Genomic DNA, 22144 nt, shown 5'->3' with positions numbered 1-22144 from the left:
ATGCTGCTCACAACAACGGCTGCCAGCATGAATGAAAGAATGTGAATACAGTGACTCCACAGAGGTGGTGGTCACTAAGAGTCACCTATAGACGGCAGCTCCAGTGCTATTAATCTTCATCGCAAAGTCCAATCACAACAACACCCAGTCACTCAGTGCTGCACAGGTGATCATAATGTCATTATGGATACAATCATAATAAATCCAGGTTTAGGGAGCAACATAAACCCTGAGGCCTGGTCTCTCAGGCAGGGGTGCATAATTAGGTAAAAGGGGATGCCACACAGTGTGTTTGAGTGCAAACTGCCCAGTTTTTAAGCATTTTGTTAAACACATTTTTATGTGGAGAATCACTTCTGCAGCTTTTTAAAATTTCAAATGTAAGAAGAAACTCTTCCACATGCAGTTTTTGTGTAAAGCCGCCCGTGTGTCCAGTCGTCTGATCTCCAGTAAAGGCTTAGCTCTCCAGCTGTGACACTGTAATGCTGCCAGGACAGGGGCTCACAGCAGGGGCAGGACAAAACACAAGAGCGACCACTAGATGTCACTCTCACTACTCTGAACTGGGCCGCAGCGCTACCTTGACTAGAGACAAAAACGGCAATGACAGAGCAATACGAAGACTATAAACATTTAACTGATTTAAAAGGACAAAAAAAGGAAAAAAATCACGTAAAATGCTGCGTTCATGAAATATGCAAAGACATAAAATAGTGTGAGGTGCAAATTTACAAAAAGAAACAAAACAAACTTCACTCCAAGGTGGTCATGACCACAGAATGACAGCTTGCTCGGTGGCGACAAGATTAGCGATTAAGATGCGTGGAAACGGGCATGAAACCAGGTGGAAAAAAACGAAACAAAACAAAAACTCAGGTCAGGCAGGTCAAAAGACAAAAGGAGGAGAGTAAATACACCACTCCCCCTTCTCCTCCATCACTCCACGCACTCAGGGCAAGCTGTAATGGCTGCGTTTATGTACCTCGCTTTCTCTTTTTACCCAGAGGGGTGAAGATGAGAGGAAGGGAGGGATGGGGGAAAAAAAGGGTGGTGTATTAACCTGTCCTCGTGTCATGTTAAACTCCAAGCGTGGCGGGGAGAGGTGAGGAGAGAAGGACGAGGAGGTGGAGGCAAGGGAGGAGACAGAAAAGAGGGCAAAGGAGGGAGCGACGGAGAGTCAAAGGGTGAGTTAAGAGGAGGAGGACAGAGATAGAACGAGGAAGAGAGAGAAAGGTGAGCTCTGAAGCGACGCTCCGTCCTTCTTTTTCCTCACTCGTTCTTCCCTTCCTCTTTCTCTATCACCCGTCACTCTGACAGGGCCGGTAATTGGACGAGGACCTCTCCCTCTCTTTTTTCCCTCTGCTTCTGTCTGTCTCGCTCTCTCCCCCGTGGCTCTACTCCTCAGCGGGAGCCTTGGGGCCCGGAAATAGCTGATGACAAGATAGTGGCTGCCTTTCATCCCCGCTCAAGGTTACCCCACCCTTCCCTGACAGCCACAGAAGAGCTTGGGGGTGGTGGTGGTGGGTCACATTTAGGTGGGTGTTTGCTTAAACTCGTGTGTTTGTGTGCTTAAAGAACACCAACTCCACCCTCGTGTCCCGTTTCTTTTCAGACGTCCAGTCAACCTTCCGCCTGCCGTCCTGGGTGTACGTGGAGAATGAAATGCAGACACACACACACATGCTGGGCTGACAGCCTTGAGTTTAGAGGTTAAACTGGGTTGTGAAACATAGACTCATTGGACCCTAAAAAAAAGAGATGCTTAAACAAACACACCCTCACACACACTCTCTCTCTCACTCAGTCCGACAGCAGGAACTGCTCCTGCTCTGGGGGTTTTTTGACCCAGGTGCCGAGGCCCATTTCCTGCAGAGACCTGAACCACTGCTGCTTCGCTGTCTGGTAAGGGCGCGCCGCCATCTTGGCCTCGCCGTACATGAGCTGGCGGTCCGCCGAGCTGGACGCGTGGATCCCCAACTGAAGAGGGCGCGGATGACCGGGAGAGAAAGTGATGGGTGGAGAGGGGAAACAAACACAAGAAGAGAGAAATTGAGAGTCAGATAAGAGCGGAGTCAGACGTGAAGACGGGGATGGAGAACAGAAAGAGAGCGAGAAATAAAGCCGGGGCAGAGGGGCGAAAGGTTTAGCGAGCAAAACAAAGCGAATGAGCCGGCACAAATGCATTTGGGTGGGGGCTGGGAGCAGGCGCAGGGTGGAGGGGGGCTTCAACAGCTGTGTAATCTGCCCATTTAAATTTCACAAGCAATTGAACATTCTCTGTGCTTTTTGTGCATTCCTATTGTCACGAGGAAGGGGGAGGTGGGGGGGCAATGAAGATCGGCAGGGAGACAAGTGGGGAGAGAGAGAGGGAGAGAGCAAAAGTTTGTTTTGGAGATTAGTGCGACTGCTCTTGCGTGGCCCCTTATATGCGGCGCGCAGGGAGCACTTAGGGTGGGGGCCTCCTCGAGTACTTCTCCAAATAATTATGGTTTCATAGTCATTATGCTTTAACGGCCGCCATTTGGCGATGCAGGCAGTGTCTGTTACGTAAAGTTTCAGAATGGAAATGAGAGTGCGGCGGGTAAAGATCCGAGCTGTCAGCTTTTTGATAAGCCGCACAGACAGCAGATGTTGCCAGGCAGACAAATGTATCTACGGCAGAGAGGAGATTCCACATTTCCACTGCACACAGCTCTCTGCTTCTACGCGTGTCTGTGCCTTTTGACTGCTGGCATGCATCACTGTAGTTAATGCTTGTGTGTAGCGGCTGTGCGCACGGGATTCCTAATAGCAGTGGATTCCATATTGTTTCCAGCAATAACTGAGCGATGCCTTTGGCTTTGCTGCACGAGAGCACTTGCAGGGCACAGAGCGCTGAAACTTGTAAGATGTGATTATTGTTCAGCCTTATATTAATTAAATAGGACATCGTAATATTTTTCTGGGAACTAAAAGATACAATGTGGGCAGTGTTTTGTTTATTTTTAATTCACTTTTCAATTGGTGGAACTTTATCCACAGCAGACATTTCCGCACATCATAGCAAACAAAAGAACGGTGTAATTATTAGTGTGACGGGCGCCGCGTTCCGTTTAGGTGTTTTCTCTAAAACATCGAGTCTAAATGTTTGCTGTGAGAAAGTCCTGCAGAAAGAGTCAGTGATTCTGATGAATCGAATAAAACTGGAGTTAACTAAGCTCATCTGGAGGTCACTGCAGTTCCTCAAATACCCACTTGAGGCCCGAGCTGAGAGTGAACGCTCAACTTTACAAAAGGAAATAAACAGGTTTCAAACTGAAACAAGAAAAATTATTTTTGTGTTTATTGCTAATTTATGTCTTCATAGCAACCCTGAGGTAGCTTATATATATCTCACTGTATTAACTGTATCAAGGCTCAAAGAAATGCTTTATTGCACTGCAGGAGCTGTCTGCTAGGCAGATGATCTGAGTCACTGATCTGGACTGATGTGGTGTTTGTCAAGTAGTTAACGAGCCCGTCATAACTTAAAGACCTTCTAGTACCTTATTATGCTAGTAGAGCACTTCACTCTCTGACTGCAGTCTTACTTGTGGTTCCTCTGGTATTTAAATGTAGAATGGGAGGCAGAGCCTTCGTCTTTCAGGCTCCTCCTCTGTGAAACCAGCTCCCAGTTTGGATTCAGGAGACAGACAGCCTCTCTACTTTTAAGATCAGGCTTGAAACTTTCCTTTTAGATAAAGCTTATAGTTAGGGCTGGCTCAGGTGACCCTGAATCCCCCTTAGTTATGCTGCGATGGGCCCAGGCTCATGCAAGTATTTCTTCTTTGCATTCGGTTACAGCAGATGGCCCCGCCCCTCCCTGATCCTGGTCCCTCTGTGGAGGTTTCTTCCTGTTAAAAGGGAGTTTTTCCTTCCTACGATTGCTAAGTGCTTGGTCATAGGGGGTTTGTCTGATTGTTGTTGTTTTTTTTAACATTATATTGTATTTTGTAGGGCATTTACTATATAAAGGGCCTCGAGGTGACTGTTGTTGTGAATTGGTGTCATAAGGTCTCAGCCACTTGACCTTCGCCACAGGTGCCTTCCCTCACCTTGCGGTACAGTCTGTTCCAGCGGGTGAACAGGGCGTGCTTGCAGAGACGTGAGGGTGTCCCTGAGTCTCGTCTCCGTCCAGTTGCGGTGTTGACCACTTCCAACTGTGCGTCACCCAACGTCCAGTTGACGCTCACACACGACGCCTTCCCCGGCTGCTGATAATCGGCACTGCTCAAGCCTATGTGGAAGACAAGAAGATACAAATGACATCATGACATGTCACATGGTTTTGTGAGTGAAATTTTGCATCTGTATGTTTTCTGAACCTCTGCTTTGTTATTTGGTTTAACCTTCTGCCACCCTCGCCTCACTCTGAGGCTGGAAGACATACAGGTTTGCAGGGATGCACAAAAACGATACGATGGCTATGTAAGTATTATAGTTTTGATACACCTTTAGAGAGCAGGTTGGAAAAGGAATGAAGCACATAAGCAATGTCTTTTTATGCTGTAAATATCATCTCCACACTCTAAGATCGACTGCTGCCTACACTGGACTGTCACTCTGTTCTCCACTCTCTACATTTCTTTTTGAAATAATTAGCCTCGCAGCAAAGCACACAAAGTGATCAGCAGAGGAAAGTGAAAGAGAGACAGCGGTAGATGGAAAGTGGAGGTGAGCGGCGATCACACGGCCTCCGTGGAGAGAATTAGCTGCCTGCACTGAGAACACAGGCGCTGGCAGAGGTGCTGGGCCTGTGGTGGGAACAGAGCTGACAGCAGGGTGAGGAGCAAATGAGGGCTCAAGGCAAAATGTTCCTGAGAGGCCAGCGTGGGCGTTTCATAGAAGCTGCATAGGAGTTTGGATTCGCACCCGATTGTACAGCCTGAAGCAGGAGAAAATGTTGAATCTAAGCGGCACTTTCTGGGGCAGAAAATGTAACAAATATGGAGTGCCAAACTCTGCGTTTCTTCAAAAGGCCACTTGAGGCTGGGTACAAAAAGCAAGTCAATCCCCAGAGACTTCCAAGTTAAAATGCCAATTTTTACTGCAGAAATAACTATATTTAAATCCTGGTACAAGAAAAATTTTGATCTCTATTGCTAATATGCCTTTCACACAGTACGGGTGTGGATTGCTTTACAACTTAACCATTAAATTATCTCATGTATTAAAGATTTGCAGAGGGTGTCAAATTCTCACCACTAGATGTCAGTAGATTGCAGATTGCGGTTAACTGAGTTCTGTTTTTGTACCCCTCCCAATTCAAGTACATAATCCTAGCTGCTATGTTTCAGTCAGCCAAAAGAGATCAAAACTATATTTAGATTATTCCACATAATAGTTGTGGCCAGTCGGCATATTTCTACCAGCCTACCGATCAAATCCAGTTCTAAGGAACACTTCCAGCCTGCTGTTTACCTCAGCTGTCAATGCAGAGTGAGAAGTGTCCACCTTTATTTACTCTGGAAGAGGCTGTAAAACTTTCTGAAAGGATCCGGTACAGGTCAATGAGCCGGAGAAGCTCTCTTTTGATCGATGACAGTCATACTGAAGTGAGTTGTTAGGTAGCAGTGTTGTTTTTGCTGCCGTTGGCTGCAGTTCGTTCATGAAACTTTCTCGGAAGTAGATGTAACAGTTTGACTGAGGCATTTAGCAAATAAATCCTCCTACAATGTGACAATATAAACAAAAATGTTTATCAGAAGGAAAGAAAAGGAAAGGATACTCGGGTCTAATGTGAGCTGGCATAATGTTAGCTTATAACCAGCTGTTGTTGTAGCCTGCTCTTCCCATTTAACTCTTCCCAAGAGTTGGGAGTTCGCCTTGTAATCGGAAGGTTGCTGGTTCGAGCCCCGGCTTGGACAGTCTCGGTCGTTGTGTCCTTGGGCAAGACACTTCACCTGTTGCCTACTGGTGGTGGTCAGAGGGCCTGTAGTGGCAGTGTCCAGCAGCTTCGCCTCTGTCAGTGCGCCCCAGGGCGGCTGTGGCTACAATGTAGCTTGCCATCACCTGTGTATGAATGGGTGGGTGACTGGATGTGTAAAGCGCTTTGGGGTCCTTAGGGACTAGTAAAGCGCTATATAAATACAGGCCATTTACCATTTTAATTAGCACTTATCCATGTCTGACCGACGCACCCACACAGTTCACAGATGTGAACTAAACTAATTTGTAGTAGCTGATAAATTTGTACTCCAAACATTCTGCCTCTAAAAACCGACATGACAAAGGCCAACATGCCAAATGCGAGACCTCACATTGTTGGTCCACAAACAAATGGGTGCCTCAGCCATCTGTCATACGCAGTCTGTGGTTAAATCACATAGGACAAATGCCTCCTAGAACTAAATTTTGATTGTATATTTGTATGTACACTAATTGAGATCATGTGTTATCCATTGATAACTGCTGTATTTTATGTAAAGCTACCTTTAAAGAACTGGAAGGCTTTTCTGGACTACTACAGAAGCATACTGGGCCCACTCCCTATGTAGATAGAAGAGATGTACTTAGAGGCGATTATATGCTAATGAAAAATAAAATCAATGCTGTATTACTTTTCTAGGAATAGAGCCCTGTAAATTCTGCACACTGGAGCATTAATAATCACAGCTATAAGAATCGCTGTCTTTGATTCCAGCTTGAGTTATTTATTACATCATGCAACATTAAAGGCTCCCCTTATAGAAAATCAACGGGCAGAGTCTCTGTGACGGCTGAATAACAGTTGCTTCTGATCTCATCGCCTGACAGACAGCTTGTTATATTACAATACCAGATCTACAATACCACAATACATGCCTGCAGATCATTTGCTCCTTTTCCACACTGATTTTCCTGTCTTCACTCTTCCATTTACCAATCTCACCTCTCCTTTTCTGTTGCTCCTTGGAGCTGGAATGAATCGCCTGCCACGGTAACAATCCTCCGTGTCTCTTATGTATTACCCATCTCTTCTCTCTTGTGCAGACGCACCTCTTTGAACAAAAGACCCTCCTATCCATCCTGCTTTTTTCCCACTCCTCTCGCTCCATTCATGGCTCATTTCTTCCCTTCAATGGGCTTGACTCCTCTGTTTCTGTAATAGCCAATTTGATGTTTCCTCCATTGAGGACTTGATCAATTTCTCTTCTGGGAAGTGTTTGGCAGACATGAAAAAGGCAGAATTAAAGCCTTTGGTTATGGGATTCAGAACTGTACAGTACACACAGGAGCAGCTTAATATCTGAGGCTGCTGTGCGTTCATGTGTACACAGTGCATCTATCCTGCATTATTGTAGTACTGCAGGGCTGTAAATGTGTGCCTTGTTGGGTGGAGAAGAAGTGGAGGAGAAGTGAAGCAACAGGTATGTGAAAAGAGGAACTTACTCATTTTCTGTGTCAACGACTGGATTATAAATGAACAGTTGCTGGCTCAAATCCTTTAAAACACTTTCTATAAACATAATTTAAAGGCAAGATTTTAAAGAAAGGTAAGCCAAGAAAAGGGAAAATGCAGATTTTAAATTGATTTCATTCATTACGGGAAAAAAAGCTATCAAACTCTATTTGCCCTATGTGAAAAAGTAACAGTCCCCCTTGTTAACTTATGAATTCACTGTGATTAACCACATTTTTTGGAAAGCTGAGTTCAGTTTACTAGCCACACCCAGGCCTGAGCACTCGTTAACCTGTTGGATCAGGAAATCCTTTAAATAGAAAGTCTTTGTCAAAGCGAAGTAGACTAAAATATCTCAAAAGTCAACACAACATGCCAAAATCTAAAGCAACTCAAGAACAGCAGCGTCAGTCTGGAAAGGGTTACAAAGGCATTTTAGGACTTTGGAACTCCAGCAAATCAAGGCTGGAGGAAAACTGGGGAAAACTACGAACAGCTGGAGTGGCCTAGTCAAAGTTTGGACATAAATCCAATTGAGATACTTATGCATGACCTTAAACAGGGATTCATGCTTGAAACCCCTCCAGTGTGGTTAAAGACCTGCAAAAAGACCAACCATGGTACATGCCCACCTTCATTGGCGTCTTAGTGTGGTAAAGTTTGCAAAAAATCAGCCCCAAAGCATTAGGTTTCCACCTCCCTGCTTGACTGTGGGGACGGTGCTCTTTGGGTCACACACAGCATTTCCCTTCCTCTAAAAATGAGACATCAAGTTGACGTCAAAGAGCTTGATTTTGTTTTATTTGATCCCTGCAATTTCTCCTAAGCCTTCTCATTTAGATGTTTACTGGCAAACTTAAAACGGGTATGTACATTTGCCTACTTAAGCAGGGGGACCTTGTAGGCACTGCAAAATTTCAGTCCATTATGGTGCAGTAGGTTACCAATGTGGTTCGTGGTGATTGGGGTCTCAGCTGAGGATCTGTCACCTTTCTTATGATCATCCCATGAACCATCATCTTTCAATTTCTTCCATTGCCGAATGAACACACCAGGAGTTGTCACCTTGTTACCAAACTTCTTGCTGATGGTCTTGTAGCTCAGTCCAGCCTGCGCAGATCTGCAGTCACTGATGTCTTTCGACAGCTCTTTGGTCTTGTCCATGGTGGTGGAGAAGATGGAATGGAAGAAATTGATACTGTAGACAGCTGAGCTTTATGCAAATAATGAGCTGAGATCAGGAGTATCTGTGATTGATTGATTGATTGATTGATTCATTCATTCATTCATTCATTCATTGACTGGAGGATCAAATGTTTAACAGCACCACTGATGGACTGCCGATGATTACTTGATGTTAATATGTAATGAGTAACTGATTACATTTTTCAAGTAACTTTCCTCACAGTGACATCATCTTAATGCAAATATGTATCAGACCTCAGAACAGCAAAAGCTAAAATAAGAATTTCAACACGTGGAGAAAAGAGGGTGTAGCTGTAAAACATGCATGTGCACCGATCTATCTGCAAAGCTCCAAAAGTGGAGCACGAACATTATTAATGTTTCCTTTATCTGCTGTTGTTCCGATTCCTCTTATCCCGAAACAACAAAGCCCCGCCACAGTTTGCGTTCGCTCAACAGCAGGACGAGGAGTGAAGGACAAGTCGGTCCATCGATGCGTTTGGCCCTCAGGGTTCAGGTGGAGCCGCTTTGGCTGTGTGTGATAAGAACGGGCCCTGCGATCCCCGGGAATTTCTTCTGGGGGTGTCGCTTTTAAATAACCCTGGACTCACAATAGCCCGGGAGCTCATCAGAGGCAATGAAAGGCTGGCGGAGGAGATGAGAGGAATGGGAGGGGGCGATACACGTGCAGACATCTGAATGCGAGCGAAGCTCTGCGTTTCTTTATTCCCGCCCTGCCTTGCTGTCTCCCCTTGTTTTCCTCAGCCTGTCTCTCTCTCGGTACGAGCTCCCTCTCAGATTGAATGGCTGTCCGATAAGGGCTGTGATTACATTGATTTGGCGTAGGGCCATCTCCACTCTCTGTCCATCTCTCTCCCTGCCTTCACCCTTCAATAAACTACTCATAGTACTGCAGGTGCAAAGATCTGACAGTCTGAGACACACACACACACAGAAAACACACAATCACTGTTAGAGAGGACGACAGAGCATGTGCAGGAAACCTCAAGAAATGGCGTAAAGGACATTCGACAGCATTAGTATTTAACTGGTGGGAAAAAGAACCTATAACAGTCATTAAACACTCTTTGCAGCTATGATAAAAAACGGGATAAGGAAGAACGATGAACAAAAAGATCAAACCTGACCACAATTTTCCAAATATTAACCGCAGCTTGTAATATCTAAAAGCAAAGACTCAAATGACTCCATTTAAAAAGCCAAATCATGAGAAATGCTCGCTGAGGCTGCGGTCTGAGGGTTCAGTGATAAATTCATCCCAGCAACCATCACCAGAGGACATTTCAGCACAATTATCAATCTCGATAAGGACGGGCTTCAGAAAATCTTCGCCACCAAGGCAACCAGAGAGCCCCTGCGCCCTTCAAGAAGAGCATGCAAAGCCATGTATAGTAGATATGGAGATGTTAGCCACAGAGAGCTGTTGATATGATATAATGTGTTTCCCTGTAAGTGACTGTGACTCTCTTTGTTTATATCAGTGATCCCTAACAACCAAATGTGTCCTACATCTCTGTGCGTGCCTGTCGCTCAGCGGCTCTGCCTGGCCTAGATCTGAAGTGATGGCTGATGCAGTTTCTACCAGTTGGGTGTCATTCACATCCTCTTCCAGCATTCATCCTCACTACAAACACAAGCCTCGAGTCTCAGCGGAGCCCTGGAAGCAGACGCGCCAAACAACTTCTTAGTTTTTGCTTGTCTGACTGGCAAAATGTAAGTGTAGAGAAGAAGTGGTGTACGAGTTTGCTAAGAGTGCGAGAATGTGTGTTTGTGTGTGCGTGAGAAGGGGGTGTAACATATGATCTGTTATGTTGCATCGCGCCTGTAGCTGACATTCCTTAAAAAGAATACGTGAAAACAGAGTACTGTACACGAGGACATTTATGTAGTGCAGATCTCTAAGCATGTGTGGGTAAGTCGCTATATGAAGGCAGGGTGAGAATAGAAAGCAGACTGTAAGCTGAAAAGAGGAAATACAGAAAAGGCTGAAAGTGATCCAAGCACAGAATACATGTTTAGTGGGTTTTAACAGTTTTGGTGAGTAGGCTACAGGCTGGTGCTTGTGTTTAAGGATATTTTAGGGGTATTCCCAAGAAACAACCTGTTGTTTCCGAAAGTGAGTTAATCCACATTGAAGATCTCTTTACAGGAGACTCAAACATGTACTTTTAGTATCCAAAGTAATATCAGAATAACTTGGGAGCTATGAATGTACTTTGCTAATCAAGCTAGCTAGCTTCTGCTCTTACACTTGAAAGAGGAACCTACATGTTTATCCTACCATAGACTTTAAAGTTATCAATAAAGTTAATGGACTATTATTTTGAAGCCTTGGTTTTGTCATTTTGGCCCACAAAACACTGGTTTTGAAACACGATCTGACTGTATATGGATGACAGGGTGTAGGTGGAGAGGACTACAGGCATAACCCAAGAACACTAGGCTGAACATAGCCCACCTAACAGGACAGTCAGTTTATCCAATTTAAATCCCACTCTTCAAGTCTCTATCCTGTTTCTGCTGGCGTGCCCCAGGGTTCAGTATTAGGGCCTCTTTTATTCATTATCTACATGCTCGCTCTTTGCCAAATATTTTGAAAATATAATATCAATTTTCATTGTTATGCTGATGACACCCAGCTCTACATTTCCTCCAAACCTAATTCATCCCTTCCACCTTCTCCCTCTTGAACTGTCTTATGGAGATCAGATCTTGGTTCTCCTCCAATTTTCTCAAACGTAACGGTAATAAAACAGAAGTGTTACTCGTTGGCACAGCCTCTACCTTAACCAAATCTCACAGTTTCTCCATTAATATTGAAAATCCCCCATCCTTCCTTCCCCGCAGGTAAAGAGTTTGGGTGTCATACTTGACAGTACTCTCTCATTTCAGTCTCACATTAATTACATAGCCCAGTCTGCATACTTTCACTTACGTAACATTAACCGACTTCATCCCTTCCTTATTCCCTATTCCCCATCCTTGTCCATAGTCTTATTACTTCCCGGATCGATTATTGCAACTCCCTCCTATTTGGTCTCCCCAGTAAGTCCCTCCATAAACTTCAACTTCTTCAGAATTCTGCAGCTCGGGTCATAACTCGTAACTCCCCTAAGAGACTATATAACTCCAATTCTTCAACAGCTTCACTGGTTGCCCATAGAAGCCAGGATAAACTTTAAAATATTAGTTCTCACGTTTAAGTGTATTCATAACCTTGCCCCTCCTTATCTCTGTGATCTGCTTCATATCACTACAGTTTCCCGCTGTCTCAGATCTTCATCTGCCACTCATCTTCAGAATCAGAATCAGAATACTTTATTCATCCCGAGGGAAATTAGGGGTTACAGCAGGCAGCACGCTAATGGCGCATGCGCACTCACAAAGGAACCTTCTGACCAACTTTACACAAACATCACATTGGGCAGACATGTCAGAAGGTAGGCTGATAGGAAAAAAACAACGAAAATACACTACATGAGGTAAGAGGAGGAGAAAAAAAAACTCCACTCAGACTGAGCTCCTAGTGGGAGAACAGTTTGATAAAAGAAAAAACACCTCAGCACAAAAGCACATGACTATCAATACACCATAGAAACATGAGACAAGCAGAGTTGTTCCTTCTGCTCGTCTTATCACTATGGGTCACAGAGGAACTCACTTCCTTCAGCCTTAAGAAATATAGATCACAACTCAAAGCCAACTTGTTTAAACTGGCTTACTCTCTTTAATACAGATTTTACTTGCTGGCAAATAGTAGTTTTTTTTGTGTGTGTTTTTAATTTTGTTGTTTGTGGCTGTATTTTGCTGGTTTCTGTATTTTAATTTATTTGAATCTATTTTAATCAAGTGTTTTATTGATGTCTTTTTCTCTTTGTAAGGTGACCTTGGGTTTTAGAAAGGCGCCCTCAAATAAAATGTTTTATTATTATTATCATTATTATTATTATTATAATGCTAACACTGAAATTTTAAAATGCAAAGTCCAAATCCAGTGGGCTACATTGGATTAGATCCCCCACATCAAGTATTTTTTTCCATGTAGTTTTCAATTATAATGAACATCACAATCTTGACATTTGGGACCTGTTTAAAGCAATGCCACCCAAAGAAGCTCCAAACTTAAAGCAGACAAAAAAAACAAACAAACCCTCAGACCTTTATGTGCTACATCAGAAGCAAAAAGTAAAAGTATATTGAAAAGATTTTTTTACTGTGTCACTTTCTATTGTGTGGAGACTTCCCAAAGTGCATAGAGTGTATTTATGAGTGTATTTTACAGCTACTGCCCAGAGTTGCTGTGTGGCTGATTATGTTGTGGTCATACCGCTGAGCAGGGGCTGGTTGCGTCTGTATGTGGCAGGCAGTGGGCCCAGGCGCTCCTGACGCTGGTTCAGAACTCTGCCCAGATGGCCCGTGTGACGCAGGCTGCCAACGGTCATGCTATGCAGGTACACTGGTTCCACAAAATGGCTCAGCAATGCCCCCTGCAGGCCAAGGATGTTCCATCTAGGGGTAGGGAGGAGGTGGGAGGAAGAAAAGAGAGAAGAAGTTAAGGAGGGAAGAGAGGAGAAAGGATGGAAGGAACAGCATTCGTGAAAACGTCGGCGAAGGTGTGAGTGTAGGATGAGGTGTGTGGGTGAAAGGAGAAACGAAACACAACAGTTGGCCAAAGATACGAAATAGAAGGAGGAGATGGAGGGGTGGAGCGGTGGATAGAGAGAGGCAAAGTGGGGAAAACGAGACAACGAGGCAGGTGTGAGAGCTTTGATGACAGGTGGAGACAATTTGATCATTATCTCGATGTGGGACGTGATGAATAGCAGCAAGTGACCACACACGCTCTTCACGCATAAACGTCCTCTTCCCCCAGAAACACAAACCGTCATCACCAACAACAACACCGCCAAAGGTCAGTACATCAGCATTCATTACCTGGAACAACACATTACCACGTGTGCATTCATCAGTGCCACGGAGGTTAATACACTGCAGGGCTGCAGGAAAGCCTCAGTCGACTGCTCGCTGCACGCGGATCTCCTTGTGGTTTGTTTAGCGAGCCACAAGTGACACAAAATCACTGTGGGGCTAATCCCGCAGGCCACGTGGGCACCTCAAAGTGTAGCCAGCAGCAGATGCTAATTTATACATATGGAATGATAATTAGCGTGTTTATTATAATCCCTGCCCTTCATAAATGAGGAGGAATCCTGCTGTTTACCTGAGCTGTGCTGGAGTTACATCGGAGGCTTCTAATTTTTACATCACTGTTCTTTTTGTTAATCAATGTCTCCTTATCATGGATGCAATTACACCCCGCATCCCCCCACCACCCCTTCCCAGCTTAATAATCACTCATTACAGCTTCCTTTGCTTCCCCAAGCAGTCAATTAACATCACCGGCTTTCTGGGAATCACTTAAATGGGCTCACAAAGCAGCAGCCCGCCCGCCTCTGCTTTACCTGCAATCTGTCACCAAGATCTGTCCTTCCTTCCCAAACAGAGAGGAGGAATTTTGTTCAAAAAGCAACGCGTGCACGCCCAAACAGAAAATACTTTAGCCTGAAATATTAATTTACCCAGAAAGCGACACCGTGAATCAGAAACATCTTCTAATCTCATGCAAGAAAAGACAGCCATCTGGCTTGGGCGTGTGAATCTAGAGAGAGGAGAGGGAGAGGACCTCCTCTTTCTCTCTCTCTCCCACCCTCAGTAAACGCCGACCATTAAAGTAATGTGTTCATCTGCATAAAACTGCGGTGGAATGGAGAACATCATCGTTATATGAAAGCCATTTAGGCCCCTCAATTAAATCCAGCTGTCGGCTTCGAATCAAATATTAGTGAAGAATCTTCACCGAGGCCCCGGCCTTAAGAAAACACGACGACAATCGGCGGGCGATGCAACGGCCACTGTTATCAGCTGTGTTTATGATAAGAGCAAAGATCCTAATATCCCCTCTGGTCAAAAGCTGAACTAACGATAATAAAGTGCAGGAAGTGGGAGGAAGTGGAGGGGAATAAAAAAGTAATGGGAGGTTGCAAAATGAGCGTGACAGAGGACAAAAAGAGTATCCAGGGGATTGCTTTAAGATTGCAGTGTGTGCTGGTGTGTGTGTGTGTTCACTCTGTAGCTCTAAGCTCCTCTCACTTCCACCTTCCACTCCTGACCTTGATAAACTGGCCCTCTGTGACCCACTCAGTTTAACGATGGCCACCGATCATTTACAGCGATATAAAAAAAGAGGAAAGAGGAAGCTGTGGAGCAGTGAGAGCGCGTCTGCTGTCTGGCCGGGCGGGATGTGGTGAAGAAGGTGGTGAGCGGGTGGGCGGTGGGGGAGGAAAGCAGGGTTGTCCCTTCTCCCTCCCCCGTCACTCTATTTTTTTGTAAAGTAATTGCTTTCACCCCTGTTGGTGACCTGGGTAGATTTAATCACACCATCTCCACCCCTGGCCAACTGAATCAAATTGGTCAAATTAACAGCGGCTACACAGGAGAAGGGTTCACCTCTCCGCTCGTGCGCTCTCTCTTTCTCTCTGTGTCTGTGACGCGCGCGCAGCAGCGGCTCAGCTGTAGTCCTGTACGGCTCGGCTGGCACAGCGTGGTGCTTACTAAGCTAAATTCACGGGTTCGGCTCCTGTTGAGGCAGAATCGTGGCAGAACAACTGAGACTATATTAAAAATTGATTTCAGATATTTCAGAGAACGTCAGGTGTAGAAGAGAAGAATTACAATTGTTGAATTTCTTTACTCGGTACAGCGGTGAATGTTTTTAGCCGTGCTAGCAAATCTGGAGTATTTCAGTGGGAAGGAATGGCTTTACTGGAGACAATCAACTGTTTGTGACATGTAAAAAGTAAAGAAATTTGTGTTTGAGCGATTATTACTTTGTTGTAACGATGCTTCTTGGCAATAAATCTTATCATGTGTGAAAGTTTATTTTTCCTTAAATGGTGCCACATTTGTAAGGGAAATGCATTTGTTGGTTGCTCCCATGAAAAACTTGCCAAATTTCTCTGCCAATGCCAAACAGCTTATTCGGCTACCAAAAGCCTCTTCGTGGCCTAGGTTCAGTAAGATGCTGGAAACATTCCTCAGAGATTTTGGTTCATGTTGACCTGACAGCATCACACAGGTGCTTGCAGATTCTTCAGCTGCACATGCATTTAGCAAATCTCCTGCTCCCCCACATCCAAAAGGCGCTCTGCTGGACTGAGATCTCAATGAACTGCCTGTCATGTTCAAGAACATTTGAGCTTTGTGACACAGCATTTTATCCTGCTGCAAGCACAAAGGAAATTTCTGGCACAACTTCACCTGCTTCCAAGGTGCACTGGGGAAGAGCAATAATCTAAAGAGGCCGAAGCTCCACCACTAGTGGTATGAAGAATGACTTTATTACCCGATCAACGTGTTTTAGCCTGTGGCCTCTGCCAGGCCATCCAGGTGGTGTATAAAGGAGGCAAATATCCCCACACTACTGCACCACCATCAGCACAGGATGGCTCCATGCTTTCATGATGTTTATGCAAAATTCTGACCCCACCATCTGAATGTTGCAGCAGAAACTGAGCACAGCCATAATAATAACAGATTTATTTACTATTAGAATCATTATAATCACTTATCACCTCTAATACCACCTCACCACTTTAAATTTGCAATGTATTTGGAAATATATTTAACATTATTACGTTTTTTGAATATGTGTAGCAGCCTCCAGTGTGACCACACTTAAGCCTCCACTCTTCACACAAGGACAGCGTGAAGCTGGAGGCAGAAGTGTAAAGCTGTCCTGATGTATCGTGGCCATCTGTCCTAAACTGGCCTGACAACATGTGGACATGGGTTCTATAGTAGTTTTGCTCTCTCATCATATATTACTGAGTCACTGAGTCTGTTTTAATCTAACACTGTTGTGCCAGGAATAAGAGAAATCAATGAATTAGAAGTGATTAAAACCACAGTTTTCAACTGTAAACTGCTGCCCTCTAGTGGGCTGTGACAGCACTACAGGTCAGAGATGGGCAGTACTGGTATTGGTATCGATACTGATATTGATATCAGATCTTAGGTACATAGCCCAATAAATTGTATTAAATATTTTTTTAGAAAAGAAAAAATTTACATCAAACATGTTTAATGAAACGTGTCAGTGTTGACTGACGATTGATGTCTATTTTATTTATAGGCTATAGCATGATAAACAACAAAATCTGATCAAAAGCTTATTTACATCCTAGGTCTCAAATACACATAAAAAGCCTAAAAGTGTGTTTTATTGTTTTAACTTATTATTACGGAAAGTAAAAATCATCACAGCCATTTTGTGCTCAAATTGAAAATTACACATCGCATAAATCATAACTTGGTCTTGGAATTGGGCATTTTAAAGTATCGGTACTGGTATCGGTATCGGCAATAGTAGCCCTGTATTTACTTGGCATCAGATCAATGCTAAAATTTGCAGTCCAGAACCAACACTTCAGGTGGGCTAGGTGAGTAATCTAATATTTACAATGAAGACCATTTTAATTGTGCATTAATTTTCATTTATTTGACCAGTTTTTGACATGAGGTCTATTTTCTATTTCACTTAATTGTTTGGAAATTGTAACTGACAGAAGAATTCATCAGTTTTAGAGAAATGGTACTGAAAAGGTGGCAAAAGAAAAGTCTTTCATGGCTAATTATTATCAACAAGCAGCTCACAGCAACAGCAAAATTAATCTATGAAAACGAAGAGAAGTAGCAACAAAAAGCGAGCACCTATTGTTGGTTTTTACAAGTGTGAGAACAGAAGACGGGTAATTACGGGTTTGGGCAGACCACAGAGGTTTCTCTGTCCCTAAAGTGGGCTGCAGAAGCCTTGAGTTTGGAATATTAGTCATAGCAGCCTTTACCAACTATACACCACAGTGTGTAAAGGATTGTATGACTAATACGTTAGCTAAATAACAGGCAGCACTGCAGATCTAAACAAAGCCGTGATTAATACACTAATTCATTAGTATGGGATTAGCTATTCAAGTCACATATGGGAAATCAATAGTCACCCCCCCCCGGACTACAAAAGATTTCTCACTGTGCACAGCTCATGTTAACACACCATCCCACACACACACACTGATGCATTAGGTAAATATCAGAGAACCCTCTCCTTACATCACATCTAAAAGTGCTTTATTTAAACAGAGATCTTTCCTTCTCATAAGGAAGCTAATCTCCTAATAAGGTTAACCTTTCCACCAATCACTTTAGCTTTCATTTCTTAAGTAGACCAGACATCTCCCGGGTGAAGGGGGTGAGCTGTTTTTTTTATCTTTTCTTTTCTCTTTTAAACGAGCACAATCCATGCAGTAATAACTGCAGTGCTCACTCATATAATTCGATTATGATTTCAATAAATGAGGCATAAAAACAAATTATGAGTCAAAGCTGCGAACTGAACAAAAGTAGCAATTTTTGAAAAGTGTATCTATCACCAAAAGTCAAAACTAAAACCTGTGAGACAAACCTACTTAATCTCAACAAGAGTGGGCGAGGGCAGCGAGGGAAAGCTCTGCCAAGGAAGCTCACTCTCTGGCCAGAATGGACTTTTAAGGCAACAGTATTGTATTTTGTATATATTAATTGTTTTCTTTGTTCTTTCGAAACATACTTGAACAAGTTTGTAATGCAGGTAAAAATCAGATAAGAACAGCATGGCAGCTGTTTACAGTGATTACACAAACATTATGTATGTATAATAACTGGAAATGAATTCCTTGAGCTCATTAAATTATATAATAGTACAGAATATTTCTAACTAATTAATTATTCTCTTTTTCTTGAGAATACTTGGAGCCAAGTCGAAAGAAAAAAATGAGGTCAGAGGTCAAATGTGACCCACTTGTAAGAATCATAGTTTCAAAGTTATAAGGCTTTTTGTTGACAAATAAATCATTAAGTTGATCTTGAAGACTTTGGCGGATATAAACCAAATTTGATTGGCTTGTTAACATGACACCACTTGACATGCCTACAAGGTTTTACAGGAATTGATTCAAAACTTTTCAATCTATCGTGTTTACAGACAGAATGATGGCGCGCATGCAAACACAACCAAAACCACAACCTCCTTGGTGGATGTAAAAAAAGAATGGATGCAGGATATGTGTGTGTTATTCTGGACACACACAAGAAAATGCGACTTTAAGCGCAGGAAATGTTGGGAACACGTGAGCGCACTGACCTGGTGAGCTTGTCTGTGCAGGACATGGTGATGAGATGTTCACCCTGAAGGACACCGTCCCAGGTCTGGGCGGGTCCCCGGCAACGCACCGGCACCGTCCCCTCGCCTGACTCGATTTTAGTCCGCAGGTGACTCCGATGCTTCCTCATTAAGTGTCTGCTGCTGTGCACTGAAAGAATAATGCGCACGATCGCAGTTTTACTACTTTACAAAATCATTTCTTACTACACAACGCCAGCCAGCGTCATGCAGTCTGCCAGTACTGAAGTCGCAGATCTCATCTCTCAGCAGTCAAGAGGGTTTTCCAATATGTCTTTAAATACATTACATGCAAATATACAGCACGTCTTAAGTAGGAGTTGAATTGTTTGCATGAGTTGCAAAGCTCTCAGCTGTTACAATCTGTGTGTATGAAGCTGTGTACTTTCAAAAGGTATAACAGAAAAAGCAGATAAACAAGAAAACATTACTGATATGCAAGTTTAAAGTTTGGAGTAGGGAATTAAACGTATTAGTTTGCAACTGCCTGCTTCCTTACTGCTAATGAAGCAAACACGTGACTGGACTGTTTATGAATGCGTGGGCTGTGATTTTTGGGAGGGAGGAGGTAGCCTTCTCCCTGGAGCGATGCCCTTTTGAAAGTTTCTATTTTATTTTATTCAAACTGACAGAGAAATCCTTGCTTTATTGACACTGTTAGCAAGAGCGCAAGTTCCTTGATCCATTTAAGACAATTTCACCTAGTTTAGCGTGGGCGTGCAGTCTAGCATGACCTCCACAGGTGCTGACAGTGGTAGTTAAAGTCAAATGTTTCTTACTGTTTGGATCATGCCTGAGTGCAGTTTGCATGTTCTCCCCGTACCGCTGTAGCTCTCGCTGCGTGTCATCCCTGTGACACTCTATAGCAATATATACGCCTTCGTTGCACTCTGACCAAATGTACATATGCAATCGCTGTTTTGGTTTCCTTTCTTGAACTTTAAACCCCACAGTGACACGCTCTTCCTTTTCCTCTCTCCTCCTCGGCTGATCTGACAGCAGCTAAAACTTAAGCGCCGACTTCTAACTCAGAAATGTTTAAGAACTGTCAGGAAAAGGTGCTCGGTAATTTTGTAATCTGTGAGAGCGCACAGAATTACATTTAAAAGGTTTAATGCCTAAAAAGTATAAAAGCTCTCTCTAATGACAGCCTTTCTCCTTCTTTCTTTCCGTCAGTGCTGGTTTCATGAAAATTTCACTGCGCTGTAGCATGTACTCGCAGAGCTTAAAAAAGCAGCGTCAGTCAGCGAAGGACCAGATTACATTTCTGAACTCGTAGGCCACCAGAAAACTGCTGGGCAAACCATCTAAATGAATATACAATTTATATTCAGTAGGTAAGCAATAAAATGTCATCTAGTCAGCACGGTGCAACTGAAAAGAGGCCAAAGACAGAATGTGACATGAAAAGGATGGCAGCTTCTTGTGAAATAATACAAGGAGAGCGGTGGCTTTCAGAAAGTCTGCCAGAGAAAATGATCTCTTTATAACGTAAGACACTGTTTATTTTATTTATTTATTAATTCTGTTCCATTTGCCCGAACTGAACTTGGTAAAAGAGCTTTTGTCCATTTAGCACCCTCGGCCTGGAACAAACTCCAGAAGGAATGGAAAATGACTGAATTCATTTCATTAAGTGATTTTAAATCTAAACTACGAATCCTTGAGGCCAAGTCCATAACATGCAACTGTTTCAATTAGATTGATTGTCATTTTAACTGACTTTTTATTAATTTGAATTTTATTGAATTTTATTTTTATTTTATTTGTATTCTTTCACTTATTGTTGCATGTGTGTTGTTGCTGCCTGTGTTTGAGTAATTTCTGTAACTGTGAGACATCTGCTGCTGCCTATCTTGGCCAGGTCTCCCTTGAAAAAGAGGTTTTTAATCTCAATGGGATCTTCCTGGTTAAATAAAGGTTAATAAACGTAAGACACTGTCTGAGAAACTGAGAGAATGGCAGCAGTAAAATGGATTATATGTGTATTAAAATAGCTGCGTTTTATTCATTGAATGATGTCGACTTTATGGAAAACAAGGAAACAGAAAGGGAGGGTTTCTTACGGTCAGCGGTGATTTCGTATGGAGAGTTGAGCCTCCCGTCTCCACACGGCGAGGTGCTGATGTACATGTGGAAATGGATGTTGTCTCTCAACCTGTAGCCGCACTCTTTGTGGTGCACAAATATCGACTCCTCCCAGTCCTCCGGCCTTTTACTTTGGCAGCATAAAAGGGAAAAGACAACAAGGAGGAGGGAGATTGATGAGAAAGGTAGAAGCATTTATCACAGCAAAGGACACAGATCTGCACTTTTCTTTTCCAATGATGAAGTGAGTTGACATGGACAGAGATGGACACTGGCCCTCTCTCTGACCACAGACAATTCTCCTCTGTCAGACGGACATTACTCTTGCTGCCCATAATAGTCAGAGCAAACAGGGGAATGAGTTTAACCTGTTGGCAAGTACACACCTTTGAGTCACGACACTGCCATTGTGAAGGCCAAACGAAGTAAATATCATTTCATATAAAACAAATGTACAGAAAATGAAAAAAAGTACAGCATGGGTTTGAGTCCATTAACAGGAAGTTGTTAGATAGGCACTGATTATATGTACTCAGACAAAATTCATGTAACATGAAAAACACGAGTGGGCTAAAAAAGATAGACGAACTAAGAGATCCCAGGAGTGGAGCCCACAAAGCAAACTGCAAAACTGTGTTCAGCAGCAGCAGCTCAACATGGCCACAGCAGCCACTGTGGACCGCTATATTTGGGGAATTATACAACAAACATCCATTGACTGGAGCTTTCCTTATCATGTGACTTTAGCACTTCCTGTTTCAAATCACAAAATTAGTTGCTCTGTGTAATATGTGCTAACTGTCCCAGGTATCTGGTGGACTGTTTGGCTAACATTGGTAGAAGTCGTGTATAGCTAACAAGCTATGATCATAACCAATTCTGATTGTGAAAGGTTGATGTGTAGTCCATATGTTCTAGTGTCTGCACTCTATGCTTCAGTAGCTTGTAGGACCACCTTTAGCACCAATAACTTGCAGTAATGATAATCGGAGTTTAGCAGATCCTCACATTACTGTGCAGGAATTTCTGCAAGTTCTTCTTTACACTTTATTTACACTGTTGCTTCAGTTTATTGAGGTTTGTTCTCTTAAGTTTGTCATACACATATTCAAAAATTTAAGTCTTTTGTTTTTCAGCTATTCTGTTGTAGATTTGCTGGTTTGCTCGAGGTTGTTATC

General features: G+C 43.2%; 1 protein-coding gene across 6 annotated transcripts in view; it reads right to left on the bottom strand.

Annotated features, from left to right (window-relative positions):
• Positions 1 to 799: 799 nt before the first annotated feature.
• adarb2 (adenosine deaminase RNA specific B2 (inactive)) overlaps positions 800 to 22144 on the bottom strand; it is a 224133-nt gene continuing 202788 nt past the window's right edge. For all 6 annotated transcript variants that reach the window (XM_082545992.1, XM_082545995.1, XM_082545996.1 and 3 more), the window contains 5 exons: positions 20945 to 21096; positions 18840 to 19008; positions 12933 to 13114; positions 4074 to 4255; positions 800 to 1977 (listed from right to left, as the gene is read on the bottom strand). In XM_082545992.1, coding sequence (XP_082402118.1) covers positions 1801 to 1977; positions 4074 to 4255; positions 12933 to 13114; positions 18840 to 19008; positions 20945 to 21096 — 862 coding nt within the window. In that variant the 3' untranslated portion in view covers positions 800 to 1800. The remainder of the gene's footprint in view (positions 1978 to 4073; positions 4256 to 12932; positions 13115 to 18839; positions 19009 to 20944; positions 21097 to 22144) is intronic.

This window comes from Aulonocara stuartgranti, assembly GCF_965226115.1.
Source record: "Aulonocara stuartgranti genome assembly, chromosome: 9".
In the NCBI taxonomy this organism is placed as follows: Eukaryota; Metazoa; Chordata; class Actinopteri; order Cichliformes; family Cichlidae; genus Aulonocara; species Aulonocara stuartgranti.
This window is presented reverse-complemented; position numbering and strand designations above follow the sequence as displayed.